Source organism: Meriones unguiculatus, chromosome 16, assembly GCF_030254825.1.
Source record: "Meriones unguiculatus strain TT.TT164.6M chromosome 16, Bangor_MerUng_6.1, whole genome shotgun sequence".
Lineage (NCBI taxonomy): Eukaryota > Metazoa > Chordata > Mammalia > Rodentia > Muridae > Meriones > Meriones unguiculatus.
In genome coordinates, this window is record NC_083363.1 from 56,808,792 (window position 1) to 56,830,994 (window position 22,203).

The 22,203-nt window shown below is 50.7% G+C and overlaps 1 protein-coding gene across 1 annotated transcript; it reads left to right on the forward strand.

The window, feature by feature from the left end:
- Nucleotides 1-10,845: 10,845 nt before the first annotated feature.
- On the forward strand, nucleotides 10,846-19,837 carry Amer3 (APC membrane recruitment protein 3). Its single transcript, XM_021644419.2, has 2 exons — nucleotides 10,846-11,100; nucleotides 17,252-19,837. The coding sequence occupies exon 2, from the start codon at nucleotides 17,271-17,273 to the stop codon at nucleotides 19,647-19,649; it is 2,379 nt and encodes a 792-aa protein (XP_021500094.1). The 5' UTR covers nucleotides 10,846-11,100; nucleotides 17,252-17,270; the 3' UTR covers nucleotides 19,650-19,837.
- Nucleotides 19,838-22,203: the final 2,366 nt, after the last annotated feature.

The following is a 22,203-nucleotide window of genomic DNA, read 5'->3' on the forward strand; positions in this document are numbered from 1 at the left end:
TTGTGAGCTGTCCTGTGGGGGCTGGGAATTGAACGTGGGTTTTTGAACCCAGGGCTCTCAACTATTGAGCCGTCTCTCAGGCCACGCTCCTCATCTTTTGCTTTTGTTTAAATTCCCTGGCCTTGAGAACAAGCCACGTCAAGCTTTAGTCTGACCCTGACCTCTCTATGCCAGGCTCTTGGATGTACTGCAGGCAGAGCAGGCTGAGAGTGAAGTCTGCCTTCACCAAACAGGTCCTGATAGTAAAGCTAGGAGTAAATCCTGTAACGGGAGGTTAAGATAAGTTGTGGGTTAATGTGATGAAAGGGATGAAGGGTAGTTCGTCACTCTGAAGAAGGGAACTGGGGTCTGAGGGTCAAGGGACACTTCAGAAGTGAGAGACCAAAAGATAAGCAGCGATTGTTAACACTATGTAGAGTAGGCGCGGTATAGCAGTAAGTTCCCTGAGGGGAGAGCTACCTCGCTGCATTCTTTCCCGCCTTCCCAGTTCCGGGTACGTGACTCGGCTCACAATCTGCCTTCCCGCCTTCCCTGTTCTGGGTACGTGACTTAACTACGGCTTTGTTCAAACCACCCAATCAGACCCCTGTAACTATGCTTCTCGCTTCTGTAACCGCGCTTCCTGCTCCCGAGCCCTATAAAAACCCGTCACCCTATAAAAACTCGTCACTTGCCGAGAGGCGCGCAAGTCTTCCAAGAGACTTTGTCGCCCCGGGTACCCGTGTACTCAATAAAGCCTCTTGCTGGTTGCATCCGAACAACTGGACTCGTTGATCTTTGGGTACGGGGTCTCCCTGACGAAAGACAACCTTCGGGGGTCTTTCAAGAAGAAGTATTTGGGCGAAGATATAACTGAGCAGATGTGTTAAAGAAAGAGCAATGCCCTAAGGCAACAAGGGTCATCCACCATGGAGGGAAATAGAAAGGGACTGAGACAGCTGGATCTCGGAGAACCTAAAAGGTAGGCAGGGAGGAACGAGAACAGAGGTACCGGGCTGTGTGCAGAGAAAGTATTTCACATGTCTCTCAGCTCTCTATGGCTGTGATGAAGTGTTTTACAAGGCAAAGGTTTGTTTTGACACATAGTTTCAGGAATTTCAATCCATGGTCACTTGGCCCTGTTGCTTGGGGCCTATTGGGGCAGAGTGCACCATGTGGATATGAGGCAGGGTGTAAAAGGGGAAGTTTATGGAGAGAGACAGAGGGAGGGAAAGGAGTCCATTGCTTTAGAGTCTGGGGGTAGCCCCTGGCCAGTAGAAAATCAAGAACATTATCACAATTAACATTGTCTGTGAATGCTGATGACGTGGACAATATTTTTAAAACATTTTCAAATTAAAAACATTAAGCTAGGAAGAAGCCAGGCTTGCAGCCTGAACATCCATATCTTAGGGTGGGGCCTTTTCTCCTTTCCTGAATTTTTTTCTGGAAACCTTGAAAACAGAACTAGTCATTTATGTTTACAGTGAAGATATCCTAGCTTCTTCCATCCCTGATCTGGGCTTTTTACCTTATCAACTGTCATCCTGTCCATTCACCCCAGGAGGCACCCTTTCATCTCATTGAAAGTCTTCAACTCTCAGATAATAGCTTCAAAAGCCATTCATATCCTACTGCAAAGGCAATGAAGTGTGTCCTCCCTTGAGCCCCCCAGACCTGTGTCCTCAGGTATGTCTCTCTGCTAACCTTCCAAACTCAAACCTATGTTAAAGTTCCCTTCAGTGAACTCCATTTCTGCTTCAGAATGGCTTACTTTGAGACTCTATTCTGCAAGAAAGCCAAGGACTTGGCTTTAACTGAGTAGAGGCCTCTGAAACTTCTCAGACTGCTGCCCGCAGCAGCGTGAACCGGCCACACCTTGGTGGGAAGCAGTGTTGCTGGCCTGCTCCCTGAGGTGCTGACAGGTGTACTCTGTGGTAGCTAGGAAGCAAAGAGAGAGAGGAAGAGGACGTGGCCCCATCTCTTTCCATCATCAGTAACCTAGCCTCCTCCCCAGTAGACACCCTCCTAAAGGTTGTACCACCTGCTGACAATGCCACAGGCTTGGGACCCATACCCTTAATACATGAGCCTTTCATGAACATTTCAACAAAAAATTCCAGCAACTTTAATTAAAAAACAACAACAACAACAAAAAAAAACACAATGAGAAAAAAAGTGGAAATTTCATTTAGTGTAGCAGCACCACACAAGGCAGGTCAAGGTGATCGCAGGAGGGAGGCCAGTCTCCACTCTGCTCTTGCCCCGGGAAACTATCGATTAGAAAAGTGTGTGTCTGCGGCAACTCAGCCAACGAGGTGAGCTATGTCATTGACCATGATGAGGTCTCTGTCTTTGGACTGAACTGGAATAACTGTCTCAGAACTGGAGCTAACCGGCGCACACTGGTGCCCTATGTAAAAACAAGATCGAAAGGCTTGGTTATGGAAGGGGCCCCCGTTTCTCCAAGCACCGAAAGGGAAGTGGTCCTAATGGGCAGAGCTAGCTGGGGAATGGTACCACCATTAAGGCGCTGCTGCCATCCCTGTCTCTGCTGATCTCCCGATCAAGCAGGCAGCTCAATTAGCTTGTGCCTCTCATTGGTGGATGGCTCTCGCAGCTACATACCAAGAGGGTGGTTGATGTTGCCTATGGTCATATGTCATTCATGGCTATTCTGGACAACGGTGAGGTACATGGCTGCAGTGGACATGGGCAGATGGGCTTGAGAAACTATGGCAACTGGCTGACCCCAGTGATAATGGCAATTCTGCACCCAAATGTGTGTGGACCAAATTCCTTCTAGCTGTGCATATATCCTAACTCTAATTCTAGCTTGCTCTATGCCTGGGGAGCTAATACACACAGGCAGCTGGGAACTAGCAATAAAAATAACCCGCTAAGCCCAGCACGTATCTTGGTAGAAAAGAAAGGATTGTCAGCCCGTCACTCCGCCCACACACCTGCTGCCAGAACCCGGGGAGCACATGGGTACAGTGTGTGGCCAGAGCTGATGGATCCCTGACCCTTCCCCCTTCACCCGCTCTTCCTGCAGCTGAAGATGCTTTAGCCCGTCCTGCTGCCTCTGCTGTCACCGGGTGCCTTCCATCTGCAGAGCATGAAGACTTTTTAACAGCCACAGAGTTCCCAAGGGAAGACTTTGATAGCCCAGAGACTGCTGATCTGAAGGTTTGAATAGATGGGAAATATATTCATGTCTATAAAGCTGCTTTGAAACTAGGCGTGAGCGCTTTCCTACTGCAGCGAAGATGTGAAGGAGGTGATGGGAATAGACCAGCGTCCTTGTCCCAGGCACCCCGCCTTTCTTCAGGACACAGGAGATCTGCCACTGAGGGTGCCATTGGTCTTTCGGACCCGGTGATGTCCTCTTGTGAAAAGAGACTGAAAAAGGTTGGCCAGCATGGCATGGAAGGAGAAGTTCATCAATAAAGCAGGCAAATTTGGAGCATTTAAGAGCTGAGGCCTGAGCTGTGTGCCAGTGCTCCGGAGGCACTGTGCCTGGCGTAATTCTTCAGGTGAAGCCGTCAGGTTGTAGTTTTTAATTTTTACTTTTTTTTTCCACCCTGAAGATACAGTGCCCCGAAGGAACATAAGCAGGGTGCGTGCTTCTCCTGAGTCCATTTTTCACAACTCTTATTTGTAGATGTTTCACCCAAGTTTGGGCTGGAACAGTGAAAGAATGGACGTTTAGCTGTTCTGCTTTTTTGTCATTTTGGTGGAAGGAACTTCTGAACTGGAGAAAGGATGTCAGTGACACCCTCCCTGGATCATGCATCACAACTCTTTGAGGCCAGGAGTGACCACAGGTGTGGTATGTGAGAGTAACATAGCCCCGCCCCCCAAAGACTGCCTCAAGCCCTGTGAGTGGGCGTCAGCACCCTGTGGGGCTGTAGATGGTGTGCTTTAGTGTTGCTGTCTTGAAGCTTCAGCAGCAAACTGGCAATGCGTCTGTGGTGATGGTATTAATGGCAACAACAGAGCTGATATTGGTAACAGTCATGCTGCTGCTGTGGTGAGGAGGGAGATGACGTTGATGAGGCAGAGGATGAGGATGTCAGTGATAATGATAACACAGGGTCATAACAATGCTGAAGATGTGTTCCATGAGGTAGTGGTAGGTAAGGTAGATTGTTATTACCTAATGTTTATTATTAGTACATTATAGTAAATGTTAATATTTTATAACTTATCAATAGTCATTAATATATTATGATAACACATTAATATTTATTATTAATATATTATAGTAATGTGCTAATATAATAGTATTAGTAATAACAATGTTATTATTAATGGTTCCAAAACCTTCTAGCTGCAGAAGCAGGAAGACAACACAATGAAAATCAACACGGGATTTGGAGGGAGATACATCCACACTAGGCCACTTATTTGCTCAGTGGCCTGGAGAAACTCAATTAGCCAAAAGTGTACCTTCATTTCCTCATCTTCAATTCCTCAGGAGGAGGTGATACTTGACACAGGAGCTGATATATTGTCTCCTATCTTCACCCCTGCTGCGTGTGCATGCATCCAGATATGCAGCAATAAGGACCCAGAGGCGTTCCTTCCTTGCCTCATTCCTGTACTCAGGTAACAAGCCTGAGTGACACTGCATTTATGGCAAGAGACCAAGAGCTCTTCTCTAGGTCATCCTTGTTGACCTGAGAGCCCTGGCTGAAAGGCGCCCCAGGGAGCAGCCATGGAGTGCCCATGGAGTGGGTACTGCTGGAACAGACTAAGCCAGTAGCTGCTGTCACTGGCCAGTCTCTGCCCCTGAGCCTGGTCCTGACGCTACAATGAGCAGCTCCTGTACTGCTGCCGTCTGGGAACCAGAGCAAGAAGGACTCTGTATGTGTCCAGTAAGTATCATCCTCCCCAACCACTCAGGCAGCCCAGTACACGAGCTGCAGGTAGACACACACAAGCCTCCACAGGCTGTCTGGCAAACACAAAAGGCACAGGTCTTCAACAGTCAGTCTCAAGGCCATATCTGCACAAAACTTAAGCAAAAGTGGACTAGCAGCAGAGAAATTTCCACTCTGTAGAAAATGCACCCAAGCCAGTTCAGACTGGTCAGAGAACGCTTCCAGATGAAACCCTGCCTGGCAATGATGCTGGGGAAGCAAGGAAAACGGCAGGTGGATCTTGGTAGCTGTATCTCACTGTATTCAGAATGGGTTCCCTCCTGGTTAATGATTGCTGGACCTGAGTGAGGTTGCTCCCTCCATACTGGCCTTCTGGTGCTGGTTCCTGGCCCTGTGTCACCTTGGCAACAGTGCATCCCCCTCAGCTGGAACAGGGGTTCTGTTTGCAACCTGGAGAGGCAAGAACAAACTCCACGTTCTCCACTATGCTGCATCACTTTGTTTTAACATGGGTGTGAATGAATCAAATACGCAATAATCAGACGTTACTATCTCTACGACAGGAAATCAAGCCTGAGGATGTAGCCCAGCGATGGGACACTTGTCTATGTGGGCGAGGCCATTGATCCAGTCCCTGAGGCTGGAGACACATGGGGGGGGGGCATGAAGTATGGTGGCATGATGAAGAGCCAGAGGAAAAGTAGACAGGAGAAGAGGACCATCGAGACGTCAAGGCCGACAAAGAGCAAAAGGTGCTTAACATTAGTGGTCTTGTTTTGTTTGAGTCTTAGAAACATGAACAATCAAAAAGACACAAGGCAAGGACTGCTGCCCACTGGTACAACACTCGCCTCCCTAGCATACCCCAGGTCCTAATTTCTAGCTCCAGTACTACAAAAAGAATGACAAATTTGAAGTTGATGGCTCTATAGACAGGCAAAGCTTCCTGAAGTGAATTATACAATAACAACTATGTTCAAATTTCAGCAAAACAGAAAATATCACAAAACCAATAAGTAAATAAATGATTATATATAATTCAGTTCAAAAGATTTTTTTTAACAATTTATTTGTTTCTATTCTAAGTGTATGGGTGTTTGCCTGCTTGTCAATCTGTGTACCACATGCATGCAGTGCCTGCAGAGGCCAGAAGAGGGCAGTGGATGCCTTTAAGCTGTAGTTACAAACAGATATTAGTCCTCAGGTGGGTGTTGGGAATCGAAACTGGGTCCTTGGAATAGCAACAAGTGCTCTTAACCATGGAACTACCGCACCAGCATCCCCACACTAAATATTTTTCTTAAAAATAAAAAACAAAACTAAACAAAACATTTTGAGAGGGAGGGAGAGTCTCCAAGGTGAGAATGAGGAGCATGAACAGAGACCTCAGAAGAGGTAATACAGTAAAGGAGGGACAGGCAGCGTCTGCAGAGACAAAGCCCGGCACAATTTGGAGGCCACAAACCTCAGATCCAGGAGGGTCTTAATTCCACTGCAGAGAAGAGATGCCATGACCCCAACAACTGTAATAAAGGAAGACGCTTGATTTGATCTTGATTACCATACTAGAGGGTAGTTCATGATCCTCATGGTGTGAAGCAGATAGATAAGAAAGAGGGGAAGGAAGAGGGAGAGGAAGGGGAGAGGAGAAGGAGGGAAGGAGGAAGGAAGAGAGAGAGAGAGAGAGAGAGAGAGAGAGAGAGAGAGAGAGAAAGAGAGACTGGGCCTGGTGTGGGATTTTGAAACATCAAAGACGACCCTCAGTGGCACACCTCCTCCAACAAGGCCACTTTCGCTCCCACTACTCCAATGCCCCTTAGTCCTTTTCAAACAGTTCCACTAACTGGAGATCAAGAGTTAAAACATAGGAGCCTGCAGGGGGCATTCTCATTCAAAACACCACATTCTACTCCCTGGCAGCCATAGGTTTGTAGCCATATCACAATGCAAAATGCAGTTAGTCCTACTTGAAAAGTGCCCAGTCTTCCACAGTCTCAACCCTGCTTCAAAGCCCAACGCCCTCTTCTGAAACTCAAGGCAGTCTCGTAACTGTAAACCCCTTGAAAATAAAAAAAATAAAAAGTAAAGCAGATTCTATACTTTCAACATTCAATGGCACAGAATATACATTACCATTGCAAAAGGGAGTGAAGGGAGCATAGTGAGGAAACACTGGACTGAAGCAAACCCTCTGGAACTGTGAGCCTCAAAATAAACGCTTTCTTTGATAATTTGCCCTAGTCAGGTTCTAGAATAGCATTGAAGGAGTTAGGAGGGGGCTGGCAGGAGGCTAATGAAAACTCATTACAATTTCCTTCCTTCCTTCTTTCTTTTTCTTTCTTTCTTTCTTTTTCTTTTTTTGATGTGGAAGAGGTGTCTGTTATTTATTTCTATGCTTACATAGATATGTACTTGTGTGCATTTGGGTGGTCCTTGAGTATATAAAAAAGCAAGCTGATCAAGCCACAAAAACAAGACAGTAAGCAATTTCTGAATCCAGGTTCCTGCCTTGGGTTCCTGTCCTGATTTCCCTTCATGATGGACTAAACCTATAAATTGAAAGAAGGGTCATTGAATTTATCACAGCAAGTAGACACCTAATTAGGACAAAAGAGGATGGCAGTTCCAGGTTCTGTGCATCTTAAAGGTTATACTATTTTACTAACTGTTAAGACACCTAGTTATCAGGGTAACTAACCCTAATAAAGCCCGATTTCCTAGGTAAGTATCACTGAGCTTTATTTCCAGTATCACTAATGCTATGATTATTAATCACGATGATAAAAATACAAAAACCAATAAAGCTGATAAAAAAATAAAGCTAAGCCAAGTTTTAAAATAAAAATATTTATATACTTATCAAATTAGGCTGGGGCAAAGCTGCAGTAAGAAACAATGTAGTATCTGCAAAATGACAGATACACAGACAAACAAAATAGAACAAACAGGTCAGAAATGAACCCTTCTATATATAGTCAAATGATTTTTTTTTTTATCAGAAGGGCATGTCCAGTCAATAGGGAGAGGACAGTGCTTTCGACACACGGTGGTAGAAAAACCAGATTTCCTCGTGCACCAGAATGACACAATCTGTTTGGCTTACACAACAGAGAAATCAACCCAAAATGCATAAATGACCTAAAAGTAAGAGGAAACACCATAAAACTCTGACAGGGAAGCAGTAGGGAGTGTTCACAAGTGGATTGCAATCCTTTCTCTGGCACCACAGCAAAAGAAAAAGCTTGAGCTTCATTAAAATCAATTTCTGTACCTTGAATGCTGCAACTGACTAAATTGGAATATTTGAACACAAAAGTCTAAAATGTACCAAGGATCTGTTTGGTGCTGGGTGGTTACCTGTAATTCCAGCGTGGGGGCTGAGGTGGTGGCGCCCAGAGCAAGCTGGGTAGCAAAACTAGACAAAACAGCTCCAGGTTTAGCAAGAGACCCCCAATCCACATGGCAGAGAATGAGGGTGGAAGACACCTGAAGGCAGTCCGGGACTTTCACACGTGTGCAAACACACATACTTATACATGCACATGACACAAACAAATGCACATGTGCAAAAAGATGGTAAGTTTGCAAAAAGTGACCAGACCAATAAACTCGGAGCTTTCTGATGGGAAGTGCTAGTGCTGCTTCGGGAGAGAGGAGAGGCAAACTCTAAGGAAGTTTGAAAAAGCCCTAAGGACTCATATAATTTTACATAAAATTACACACAATACATAGACAGAGACAAATGCGCATATATGGGCATTTGTGTGTTTTGGGTATAAGTAGATACTATATTTTATTTTATTATGATTTCTGGTTTGTTTTCAATACATTCCAAGCACAGTTTCCCCTCCCCCCACTCCTCCGAGTCCTGCTCCCTCCCATCTCCCCTTCCCCACCAGGTCCACTCCTCCCCCAGTTTCCCTTCAGAGAAGAGCAGGCCTCTCAGGGATGTCAACTGAACATGACATAGCAAGATACAAAAAACTACCCAGAAACCTTTGGGCAAGGGGACCCAAGAGGAGGAAAAGGGTCCTAAGAGCAGGTGAAAGAGTCTGAGACCCCTCCACTCCCACCGTTAGGAGTCCCCCAAAAACACCAAGCTAACTACCACATGTATGTGCAGAGGACCTGTGCACACCCATGCAGGCTCTGTGATGGCTGCTTCAGTTTCTGTGAGCCCCTGTGAGCCCTGACTAGTTGCTGTTCGTGGGCCACATTCTCCTGGTGTCCTCTGCTCCCTACTCTTTCTCCTCCCCCTCTTCCATGGGGTTCCCAAGCTCCAAGAGGAGGGATCGGATGAAGATCTCCAATTTGAGCTCTCTCTCCAACCCCGCCAGCCTTTCTCAGCTGTATGGAGATCCATTTTTTCTTCCGCAGGACCCCTTAGGGGTGGGGTCTCCTCAGGGCTGTAGACCTGGACTGTGAAACTCCACTTCTGCAGTTGACTTCACCAGCTCCATAGACTTCTGACTTCTTTGGTCTCATAGTGTGGGAAATATGAAAGGAGTATGGCCATTAAACTGACCCTCAGGACAGTCACATAACCAGAGAACTAGTGCCAGAAGGGAAAAGAGACAACATAGTTACAGACACAGTGCAAATGTAGCAGAAGGTTTGGGAGACCCCCTCAGCCATTAAAGTGCCTGCCACACAGACATGAGGTTCTGACTTTGAATCTCCAGCACCCACATAAAATCCAGGTGCTATAAGTGTCACAGTCTCTAACCCCGTGTGTGTGTGTGTGTGTGTGTGTGTGTGTGTGTGTGTAGGGGGTGTTGGGCAAGAGGATGATCCCTGGTCAATGAGACCAACCAGACCAACTAAATGTGTGAGCTCCTGTCCAGGGTTCAGTGAGAGATCCTCCCGTCCCAAAACAATAAAAATGTAGAGTCGTTGGGGAAGCCACTCAACCTTTGACCTCCATGGACATACGCAACTCCTGAGCATGTGCACACATCCACAAGAAGGCATGCGCGCACACACGCACAGTGTGGCTAAGTCAGTCACTGGGTAGAAAGAAGATTCAGCTGTGCAGCTCATCTAGAAGGGGAGGGTCGTTCTGTCTGGCAGAGCTCATCAGGGAGTCCTTCTCGACTCTCTTGATTAATTATGGATTGTGATTGCACATTAAAGTGCTCCAGACCAAAGGGTTGGAAACACCTTGAGTGCTGGGGGGGGTTTCGGATGTAGGACAGAAAGGGAGCCTTCTGGCTCAAGGAAAGGCGTGGCCCTTGTCAGTCACGGGGCCCCGCCAAATTCCCTGGTCCTCAGCTTAATCCCTAATTGGCCCCTCTGCATTGTTCTTTCGGCTCGCGCTCACTCACCCCTGGGGCGGCTAGCCCCCTGTTGAGATCAGCCTTCCACAAACAGAAGCAATTGCGCTCCCCACCCTTTGCTCCACTGGGGCGGGCCACAAGACCACTTAAACCACAGCGGAGTTTCTTTATCCCTGCTCGCCAACTCGTCCCTGGACGCAGGACCCAGCCTGCGGACCCCTGTCCTAGGTTCTGAGGAAGGGACTTCTCCTATGGCTTCTGCTTCGTCTTCAGAACTGCGGCAGCGGACAGCACCAGCAGACCTCACAGAGCATGGAAGGGCGACGCTTCTTTTACGGTCGTACATAATGTAATCAGGTCCAAGAAGGGGACAGAAGGAAGATTCTGGAATACCCCCACTTTGCCTCTTCCGCACTGGCTTGTCTTTTTTTCCAAGCCCTAGCATCCTAAATCCTGAGTAGGACTGCTAAACAGGCTGCCTGTGACATCGTCTTTTGGAGAAAGCCGGAGTCAGAGGGCCCTGGACCTCCGGGGTGCAGGGGGGCGGGGCACCCACACCTGTAGTCTCCGAGTCTATTCTGTCGTCCCCCACCCCACCCCCCGGACTGGGGACCACAGGGCTTTAGGAATGCAAAACCCACAGCATTATGGGAGCAGCTAGGTGGGCAGAGGGAGAGAGCTAGAAAGAAGAACAAAGCCAGCAAGCTGAGCGATTCTGGGTGGCGGCGGCGCAGTGGCGGCTGAGTCCCCTCGCACTTCTCCGCTGGTCGCCGGCATCCTCCGGTCCCCGCCCTCCCGGAGCCGAGCCGGGACTGGCAGTGCGCGCGGGTGCCCGGAGGCCCGCCCCCAGCGGCGGCGCGGAGCCTGGAGCTGGCCGTGGTGCTGACGCGAGGCTCGGGCGCGCACTCGCTGCCTGGCTCGGGCGCTGCCGCGCCCTGCGACACTCCCCAGCCCCAGCGGTAAGTGGCTGAGGCCCCGTGAGGCTGCGTCGGTTCCTGCCTCGCTGGTCCTCATCGGGAGCTGGGGGCGGGGGCGGGGGGGGGGCGGGGGACCAGGGAATATTTGAGCGCGCCTTCTGCGATGGGCAGCAGAGGGAAGGGGCCCAAGATCGGCACTCCCTCCACTCCGCGGCGCCCAGAGAAGATGCCTGGGGCCTGGGGGCTGAGCGCGGTGCCTGGGTTAGGTTTGGGTTAGGGAACGGGAGAAACCCTGTCACTGCGGGCGAGGGGTCTGGGGAAGAAAGAGTAAGATAATAGTGTCCACTTGGCAGCGGCTCCCTCGAAGGAACCCGGACCTCTACCCAGAGGGCCCATTGTCTCTCCAGTGTGGAAGTGGGTGGATCTCACCGCAGATTCTATTTCTGCTTTATTACCCACCCCGCCCCCACCCCAGAACTGGAGAGCTTTTCCACCTCAGTTGGGCCTTTAGCGTACCAGCAACAAGGCATACCGCCACAGAGACAAACCACCGCCCCCTAGCCGCTGCTACCCCATTCCAACCCCGGTGAAGTCTCTGGGCAAGGTACCTCATCTAGGCCTGCTCCTCTTTAAACCCTATGTAGTTCACTGCCAGGATACGGGGTGAGGGTGGGGGCTGGGAGAAGACAGGGGAAAGGTATTTCAAATGCCAAAACTCCTGGTCATGTAGTCACTTAGGGATTTGTTTTAATTTTGCCCTATGAGATCATTTTCAGACTTAAAAAGGGAAAGAAAGGAACAGGATTACGTTTCAAGGGGAAAAGAAAAATCCTAGACAGTTGATCTAAAATTAGTCATTATGTGGAAAAAAGGCTAGAGGGGTCTTTTCGTGAAATCCTCATTTTGCAGTCAGTTCTCGTCCGGCTGTGCTGAGCATCAGAAGCAGCCATGAACACCTCTGTGATCGCCTTTCTGCTGGCCTCTGGTGTGGTTTCTGACCCACCCTCCTCCTGGCCTCTTCTCCTGTCCCAGTTTTCCATTTTCACCTGTAGCTTCTCACAGCTCCTTCTTGGGACCTCAGGTCACATATGGTCTCTGAGTGACTAGTCTCCTGGCCTGTTCCCGTAGCTGCGGCCCTGATCGCTGTGTCCACTTTTAGACATTTACATGTGTCTTTCCCTTGTCCCTGGGGCCTTTTGCAGGGTGTGTCCACTGTCTAGAATATGCTCCCGGTATCGTTCGACTGAATGTTGTCTAGATTTTCATGTAAACATCACAGCCCTGACACAGAGCTGATTAAATCAAACAGGATGTGTGGGTTCTGGTCTAATGGACTGTGAAGGTTCATCTTCCAGGTGAGAGGCTTAGCCTTAGCTTCCTTGGGGCCCATCTTAGAAAACCATTAGGACAAAGTGCATTTGTAGAATTTAAATTTCCAGACCAGCATCCATTTTAGGGAACCGAAAAACATGAAATTTCGTCAAATGAAATATATGGTCAAGGTGTCCCAGACATCTGAAATACTTCATTTTAAATAAGCAACACCGTGCTTAACTGACAGCTAGAGCTGAAGATCTTAGCCTTAAAAGACTTTCCTTGGAGACTGGGGAGAAAACTCGGTCAGTCAACCTGCGGTGGGAGCTCCTGAGACGGCTCAGTGCGCTGAGAGCGCTCATCACCAAGCCTGGTGGCCTGAGTTGGAATCCTGGGGCCCACACAGTAGAAGGAGGAATCAGACTGTTGCAAGTTATCCTCTGAGCTCCTCACATGCATCAATCAGGGTACCTTGATGCATGTACACACGCACACACAGACACACACAGACACATCTCTGCAATAGTGTATACAGTTGTCTGCTACAGCTGAAGTGCTAGCCTTTGGAAACCTTTAAATCTTGTTCTAGAGCAATACTAAGCACTAGAATAAAACATCCACGGTGGCCAGCTCTGCAGATCACAAGCGAGGAGCCACCTGCTTCCCTTGGAAAGAGAGATGGAGCTGAAGCATATGTTGGGGAAGGACTTGCCATGAGTCTCCACTGACAGGCTGTTAGCCACGGGGCTGTAAAACAGAGCCTGCATTTTCTCTTTAACCTACATACATTTAGCCTCTGCCCCCAGGCAGTGCTGGTTTCAGTAAATCTCCTCTCTGCTTCTGAAAGCTGTTGTTACCTTAGAAGGTGGCTGTCAGCCGGCCTCCCATCAGGCAGTGGGCTCACATTTCCAAAGAGACAGTACCAGGATACATTTCCAAAGAGACAGGCCGGATTAAACATTTTAACGTGAAAACGAACTGAAGTGACAGGTCTCTGGCCGGTATTGACATCTCCGGTGTGTTGGGAGGAAGTGTTTGCTACTTGTCCTCACCGTATGCAGAGTGGCAAAAAGCTCAGCAGTCTTGGCCGGGCCACTATAATGGAGTCCAGTTCTTTGTATTGTCATACAGGAAGGGTCTCGCTCTAAGTCCAGAATGGAATGAACTGATTTTAACTCAGTTGACCACTCTGAGGACTGGAAATGGGTAGTTTTCCTGAAAGGGAATCTCTGTCCAAATAGTTTCATTCTTACAGGAGAAAAATTTTGCGTACAGTGAAATAATCTTTACTGTGGCCTGAAGAAACTATTTCTGGATTCAGTAACTAAAATATGCCACCCAAACACTGAAAAGCACAAGTAAACTAGGTAACTCGCAAAGACTGTCTCCATTAAAATCACACTGCTTTCAATCTTAAGTTTTCTAAATTTGGATGAGTTACACTTGTGGCCTGCAGTCTTCACCTTCGCTGTATTTTCCAAAATTCCTCATGAGAACACATTTATTAATCTATTTTTGGGTTTCTCTCAAACGATAGTTTTAGTGGGATGTGGCAGTGTACAACCCATAATCCTAGTACTTTAGAGGCAGAAGTATGACAATATCAAGGCAAGCCTGGGCTGCTAAGTGACGAGGGATTGAATGAAGGGAGGTAGAGATCTTGAGCCCTTGGTTCATGAGTTCAAGTCCCAGACTTGATGGGTCGGTCGATTTATTGGCTTTTCTGTAGCTGAATTTTAAAAAAGATTTAAAAAATTTAAATTATGTGCATGGATGAGTATGTGACTGTGAGCGTTGGGACCAGAAGAGGCCAGAAGAAAGGGTCATACCCTCCCCTCCCACCATAGCTGGGAGTTATAGGTGAGTGTGAACTCTGTAGTGTGGGTGCTGGGAACCATACTCTGGTCCTCTGAAAGAGCAACAAGTGCTCTTAACCAGCCCTAAATTTATACTCCATAAAGTGATGATTCCAGTAGATTATAGTTTATAAGCTTATACGCCAAGTATATATATATAGTTTATATATATAGTATATATAATTTATAAGTATATATAGTTTATAAGCTTATACCAAGCTTTCTGCTTGGTTGGCTGGCTGTTACCAATGCTCCACCTGAGTCCCCTGACACTGGAGCCTGCACAAGAAGCCCTCTGTCCCATGCATCTGAGTCCAACAGGCCTGCAAAGGAATGTATGGGGTGGAATGGTTTGAGCAGAGATCTGCAGGTCCGCCGTGAGAAAGGCTTGGGTACTTGCCATGTCCCAACAAGCTGAGCAGCTACCGTGACGCCCGAGGCACTGTGCCATGCCATTTCCCAGTAGGCTGAAGAGCCACCATGGCACACGAGGCACTGTGCCCAGGAGCTGGTGTTCTGTGACTAGAGGAGCCAAGCCCAGGCTCTGTGGCTCTCCTGAGCATGCAGACTTCCTGTCTTGTACCCCAGCCAAGAGTCTCAGATGTCACTTGGCAAGCAGGAAGTGCTACCCACAGGTACAAGCAGGTGCCAGGAGACCAGCCAGTTTGCCTGTGAGTTTCTGTGAGGCTGGCTTTGCCAGCAGAGCCGAGGCAGGCCCTCTGCCTACTCCAAGGTTGCATTCAGGGGCACTTCAGGGATTCTGGCTAGCCCTGACTGCCAGCTGAAGGCTTTCATGATGCCAGCTGGAGGCAACCAGGGAGGCATCTTTGGGGCGGCAAGTTTTCAGGGCTGAATATCTTCTGGCCTTGAACCTGCTGCAGCACCCTCTCCTCACAGGCTGGGGCTGGGGTGAACAAATGCAAGAGATGACCAAAGGGCAGTCCAGAGAGTGAAGGGACAAAGCCTCTGTATTTCTAGCCAGACTGACAGAGGCTGACCCTCAGGCCACAGGCAGAGAGAGATGGGGTAGGGGAAGAGCCTAGAAGGTTCTCCAGTCATGCGCTGGCTCTGCCATTTCTTGCCGGGGTCCTCTGGTTCTGCACATTTACCCAAGGGCAGCGTGTTCTGAGTTAGATTCTTCTCCCTTAAGCCACAGTGCATGCCCATCCGGCCTCCAGTGTCAGGGTTCCCTTCCTGCTCTCTTTCTTTGTGGCTGCTCAATCCTGGTGCTTCTTCCTTTGGAAGACCCTATAGCTCCACTTCCCGAACAGCACCCCCTTACTCCAGCCCTATGCTCTGTGAACAGCCTCTTGCCATTCCTCTCTCCTCAACGAGGCCAGTTGCACCCCGCCTCCTTAATGTCCCTGCTTCCACACACTCACGTGAAGACCCAAGGAACCTAGGATTCAGCCCAGGCAAAGCTCAGCTATGACAGAACAAACATGTCACTAGCACTTTCGCCACCAGACACTCCTCTGACTCCCCGTGTCGACTGCAGCATCTCCCCCAAAGAACTCAGCCTGGTTACCAGAAACCATCTCTAGACGGACTCCAGGCAGTATCTGTCAGTGACGGCTGCCTGCTTTTCTGGGCCGTGATATCCTGTGGCATGCGCTATGCCTTGCTTCCATGAGGTTCTCTCCTCTCCCGGCTCATGCTTGGCAAACCCTGTGAGATTCTTGTCTGCCTCCTGCTTAGAGCCGCCTGAGGCAGACTGAGTCTTGCCTCCTCCAGCCAGTGCCTGGTCCCCCCACGGGTGGTCCACTGCCTCAGGCCTGGGAGGCAGCCTACTTAATTGAGTCCTCCACTCCTTACAGGCAGAAGGCCGCTGTGTTCCTCCCGAGGACAAGGTAAGTGTGGTTGTCCTGTGACTTTTCTTGGGGAGGCCTGAGCAAACATCTCTCTGTTTACCACAGTTAGAGCACTGAAGACAGACTCAATAAATGATTCCACTATAGCCTGATTTAGTGAACCAGTGAGTACATTGGGAGTAACTTAACAGGGTAGGGAGGTAAGGGGGTGTTTTCAGGAATGGCGGTGGCTGTTTGCACAACTTGCTGCTCATTGCTGTTACTGCTTATATAGCCTGGAGAGCGAGCGAGCGAGCAAGGGAGTGAGAGCCAGAGAGAGCAAGAGTGAGAGATCAAGAGAGAGCAAAAGCCAGAGCAAGAGAGAGAGAGGCCCTGTGAATCTTGTAAATTTCAGGATATTGTGGGTTTTGTTTACCTCCTGTGGCTGAAGGAGCCTCTCACTGCCCAGGAGACAGTGCTTCAGTTGGGAAGAAACAGCTTCGGAACAAATAGAAAAGGTATTGAGTTACTGGGTCTGGGAATGGGAATCCGAGTTGGGCAGAGCTTGGAGAGCACATGACAACTTGAAAATGCAGGGATGCAGCCATTTCCAGGCCTGAGGCACCTCTCAGTCTTGTTCTTAGCATGTGCTTTTAGGCATGGGACCTAACGGATCCGGGCCTCGGCTGTCTGTAAGAGCAGAGGCGAATGGCAGCCTTGTGTCTCCTCTCCCATTGCCCTTTCCCTCTCCATGGAGAATCCAATGGGACTAACCACCGGAGCCCACCCAGACCTGAAAGCAGGGTGGGCAGGCCTTTCAGAGCCCACAGGCATTACAATTTTAGATGTCACCCTAGTTACCTTCCTTGTTGCCAGAAGCAACTAAAGGGTGGGTCTGTTTTGGCTCACAGTTTGGAGGGATATATAAAAATCTGTGGTGGTGGGGAAGGCCTGGTGGCAGGAGCAGGAGGCTGCGGTGGCCACACGGTATCCAGAATCAGTAAGCATCAGGAGTTGACGCCACTCCTCAGCGCGCTGTCTCTCCATTTTCGTTCAGTCCGGGGCCTCTGCCCATGGTACGGTCTTCTGAGTCAGCGTGTGCCTTCCCAGCTCAGTTTACCTAGTCTAAGACACACCAAAAGAAGCATTTCCGTGAGGATTCTAAATCCAGCCGAGCTGACGGCAGGCAGTAGCCATGGTAGACAACCGAGTGCCCTCTGCTTTCCTCCACAGTGGCTAGAACACTGGCAACATGGAGCTGAGGAGGGGAAAGACCTTCATCAAATCCAGCGTGCAGATTTCCCACGAGAAACTCATAGACTCACCAGTCCCTGCACCAGCCAAGGAGGACCCAGGCCCCTGGTCACTCTCACTGGGAGGGCAGCAGAGATCCTATGGCGAGAAGAGCTCCCAAACTAGTCCCTGTGCCCAAGGGTATGGCCGCTGCCCCAACAAGGAGATACTGTCTGATCCTGAAGGGGATCCGGGGCCCCTTGGTGGAACCACCTTCAAACTGGTGAGGAAGAGCAAGACCCATGACAACGTTCCGGGGGCCGCGAAGGCAGCAGCCCCTTCAGGGCAGATGGTGGGCAGCACAAGCTTCCCAGAGACCCCTGGGGGTCAGCGTATGATTGACTACCGCCACTTCGTGCCCCAGATGCCCTTCGTGCCAGCTGTGGCTAAGAGCCTCCCAAGGAAAAGGATTTCCCTGAAAAGGTCCAAGAAGTGCTTCCGAAACCTGTTTCACATCCGCCGAAGCAAGACTGAAAACCTGGCCTCACTGTCAGCCAAGGCTAAGAACCCATCGTCCCCCGGGGTCCCGCTGGGGGCTGCAGCACAAGGCAAACCCTTCCTCTCCACGGGGGAGGGGCTGGGGCTGGACAGCCTCTGCCAGGACCTGTCTGACAGCGAGCTCCTTCCTGACTCACCCTTTGACCTCTGCAGCGCCCTGTGTGAGGATGTGGCCTCCCTCAAGAGCTTCGATTCGCTTACAGGTTGTGGGGAGATCTTTGCAGACGGGAGCTCGGTGCCATCTGTGGAGCTGAAAGAAGGCCCAGAGAGCCCAGCCCGTTCACCCCAGGCTCTGGACAGCAAGACTCCCCGTGGCCCCTCCCAAGGGAGTGTGGAACAACTCGCGTCGCCTGCCCAGAACGAGGCATCGGACTTCACTAAGTTCTGGGACAGCGTGAATCGCTCCGTGAAGCAGCAGCAGCGTGCCCTGCTAGGCCCGTGGTTGACGAGCCCCCAGGGGACAGACGCAGACCGGCCCAGGCTAGACACATCCGGGTTAGCGGAGCTACCCCTTTTCCCTTGCAGGGGTCCCCCCAGCGGCTCCAAAGCCAGCTCCGTAGACACGGGTACCCCCAAAAGCGAACAGCCGGAATCTGTGTCCACGAGCGACGAAGGCTACTACGACTCCTTCTCACCCGGCCTTGAGGAAGAGAAAAAGGAAGCTGCGAGCCCGGGCACGCCTGCAGCCGCCTTCCCCAGGGACAGCTACAGCGGGGACGCGCTCTACGAGCTCTTCTATGACCCCAGCGAGGCCCCCGTTGGCCCAGTCCTGGATGACGACCTGTGCGTGTCTGAGAGTCTCTCGGGGCCTGCCCTGGGCACCCCGCTGTCCATGTGCAGCTTCCACGTGGGAGCCGAGGAGAACCTGGCGCCAGCCCCGGGCCCTGACTTGCTCAGCCAGGGCTTCCTGCAGAGTACCTGGAAGGGCAAGGAGTGTCTGCTGAAACTGTGCGACACAGAACTTGCCATCACCATGGGCATTGTCAACTGGCTGCGCAGGACCCCACCTGCCCCCGCCTCCGCCCCTGCCCCCGCCTCTACACCCGCTCCTACCCCTGCCCTTGTCCTTAGGGAGCCCGCTGCCCCACCTGACCCCCACAGGGTCCTCAGGGGACCAGCGGTGACCCTGGAAGGCAGGGAAGATCAGGCCGTGGCATGCTTGCCATCCAGCAGGCAGGAGCCCCGGGCACACCCAGGAACCAAAGACGTTCTTGTTAGAGAGCGTGAGGCCCAAGGGGAGTCTGCAAGGGTTGCTAATACCACAGCTAAGGATGGCCCGCTGGAAGAAGGGGCACAAGGTCTCTCTGAGGGCTGGTCCTCCACCGCAGCTGCCGCGACAACGGGCATTTCCAGGAAAAGCAAAACTGTGAACCCTGGCGCCTGGCCCAGCTCTCAGAAGGAACTGAGTACTCCTGGGGACCTGGGGCGTTCCCAAGGCCCCTTAAAACCAGGGCATGCGGGAAGCGCTCTTGACCCAGGGCGCATGCTTGTAGGCTGTGTGGCCCGCGTGGCGACGCTGCAGCTCTACCCAGACAGCCGTTCTCCCGGAAGGGATAGTAGGGGCAGCGGGCTCTTTTGGAAGCCTCAGGCCTGGGGTCCCAACGCTGTGCAAAAGAAGCCGACTAGCAGCAACCCCAGTGGGGCAGCTGTCTGTGGCCTCTCTTCCCCCATCAGCCCACAAGACCAGAGATGTCACGACCTTTTCCTGGACCTGAGCCAGCTCAAGTTGGAACCCTCCAAGCTAGGCAGCCAGGCCTGTGCTTCTGTGGACAGCCAGCCTCAGCAGCTTAGCCCCAGGTCTCTAGAGCAGGTACCACACAGGGGTTCAGTGGGGTCCTGAGCTACTCTGTGCTCCTGATGCCCATTAAAGCCTCTGTGTGGCTATCACCCAGAAATCCTGGGCCTTTCCTTGGGCAGCAAACAGTGGTAAATTGCTCTTTCACATGTGCCACAAAACATCGCCAGTGCCCTCCTGGCCTGACAAGGACTTCTTGTGGGTAATCAGAAGTAGGGGCTTACAAGCCAGCAGTGGCCCAGCCTAATCCACAGGACAGGCTCTTATTCTTCAGGAGCTCCATCTGCACAACCTCATCCAGGAGAACCAAGGCCAGAATCTTCATCTTTGTTTTTCCTGCTGTGAGAATAAATAGGGAAGGCAGGGCTCAGGCACCTGGGGTGGGTAGGGAGGTGGGGTGGGGTGGAGTTGGGGGATGAGATGAAGGAATCCCTGCCTGAGCCCAGGAGTAAAAACTGCTGGACTCTGTCCATGCTTAGCTGCCCCTCATGCCACAGGACAGACTGGTGGGTGAGAAGGCAGTTCACGTTGTACATAAAGACTGTGGTGGCCGAGCCTTCTGTTTGAGGTACACGAAAAGGATGAGGGCCACAAGGACCCACTGGCCTCATCCAAGCCACAGCACACTGTGGTGTCACAGTGCCTCTCTTTGGGAATGACAAGGACTGACTGGCTCTCTCTCAGCAAGAGTCTGGAGGCAGCCAGCATGGTGAATGTACATGGCCTTGCAGAGGATAACCAGACCCTGCCGAGTCCACACCGCCAGGTTCTGTCATAGGTTGTTCTGTGCAAGAAATCACTTCTCTTGACTCGTTCTCTGAGGCCTTGGGCTGGAGAGTACCCACTCTTCTTCCCACCTGTGCCAATCTGCCTTGGAGCTGCAAAGGCCATGGCTTCTGCCCCCTTTCCCACTGTCAGCATTGTTGTCTCTTCCCCAAGAGAACCCACTATCACCCCTAACCCAACAGTAACACGTGTGTGGCACCCAAGCATTCAGAGTCATGACAGGACCTGGTGGCTGCTGTCCCGGGGAAGGGTGAGCATCTCTTCTGACCCAGTGTGAGGGAATGGGCGGAGGGCCCATCCTCACCATCAAGGATTTGACTCTACCTCAGCCAAAATAACATGGCAGCAATCAGAGGGTGAGGGTGTGACAGGTTGCTGTAAAATTTGTCACCAGGATCAGGCTTTGGGAGAGGCAGAGCTTCCGCGGAGAGGTGCAGGAATTCCAGGCAAGCACTACGGGCCCATCTGTAGGACAGTGCCTGAATGCCCAATGCTTCACTTCAGGCTAGAAAGTCTCTTGTGGCCACTGGCATCTCTGAGGCTGCCTGCCGTGTGTGAGATGAGGGTGATGGATGTGTTGGTTAAAAGCTGGCACCGACGTTATGGCCATGTGCCCGGACGCAAGAAGCACATGACCTTTCACCTGGGAAGCCACGTCCCATCCTCCTAGGCCCCAGACTCCGTTGTGACATTGTGATGACATCACAGCCTGCCTTGGAGTAAGTGACAAACAGAACATTCTGCGTGACCCCTGCAGCAGTCTGAGGTAAATCTTATGCTCGTTTTTAGACCTGGGGACTGGGCTCATCTTGTATGACCTTTCTGTGGACGGACACACACACTATCTGTGTGCAGATAGTGGGGTTCAGATCCCCTCCATACCCTACTGCAAAAGCTTTGCTCTGAGGCGGGTCCTGGAACACTCCCCTGGTTTCGCTCAGCTGACACTCTCACAGCCTTTCTTCTTTCAGGCCGGATGCCTGAGCACCCTTGGTGCCAGCTCCATGTCTTCTGGAAGGAGGCTGAGAGCTCGGTACAGCCCTAACTCAAGGCCGCCCTGGCCCCATCACAGCCCCGGGGCTTTGCACTGTACCTGATAGAGAAAGTGCTCAGTAAATGACGTTTTTGGAAAGACCGTAGTGTGGAGAAGTTGTGTGTTCTTTTCTGCTTTCTTTTCTTGGTGACTCTGGACCTCACATTTAGAAACAGTTTTGAGGCTTAACAGGAACCTGGGGCTGGTGAGGTGGCTCAGTGGGTAGAGTGCCTGCCTCACAAAATGTGATGGCCTGAATCCATAGAAAAGCCATCATCCATGTAAAAGCCAGGGATCGTCTGTCTACGTGTTAGTCATCCAGTTTGCTGTGGGACCTTGGCATGCGTTGGTTGCTGGGTCCTCTCCTGGCACATTGGTGACTTACCTTAGCTATCTGCCATGCTCTTCCTTTTATGGACTAGGGGTCCTTTCACACCAAGGACCACACATCACAGATCCTTAAGGAATGTCTTAGAAACCGCTCTGTGAACAGTTCCCAGAGACATGAGCTCTGGGGCCCAGAAGAAAGGATGCAGACAAGTAAAGTCCCCTCCGGAGCTCTAAGACCCCTTCCTCCAGACATGGGGACAACCAGCCTCTGCCAAGGGATGGTGGAAGTAGGTACATTTGCCCTCAAGAGTCCTTTGGAGACATGCAGTGAATGCTTGGAGAGCCCAGGAACAGAAGAAGTCAGAGGCTTCCGCTTCTCCAGCTCAGGAAGGCGGGAGAAATAAAATAAAATAAAATAAAATAAAATAAAATAAAATAAAATAAAATAAA

Bases quoted from the DNA above. Each gene is read 5' to 3' on its own strand.
- Amer3 (XM_021644419.2), top strand. From the start codon at position 17,271: ATGGAGCTGAGGAGGGGAAAGACCTTCATCAAATCCAGCGTGCAGATT.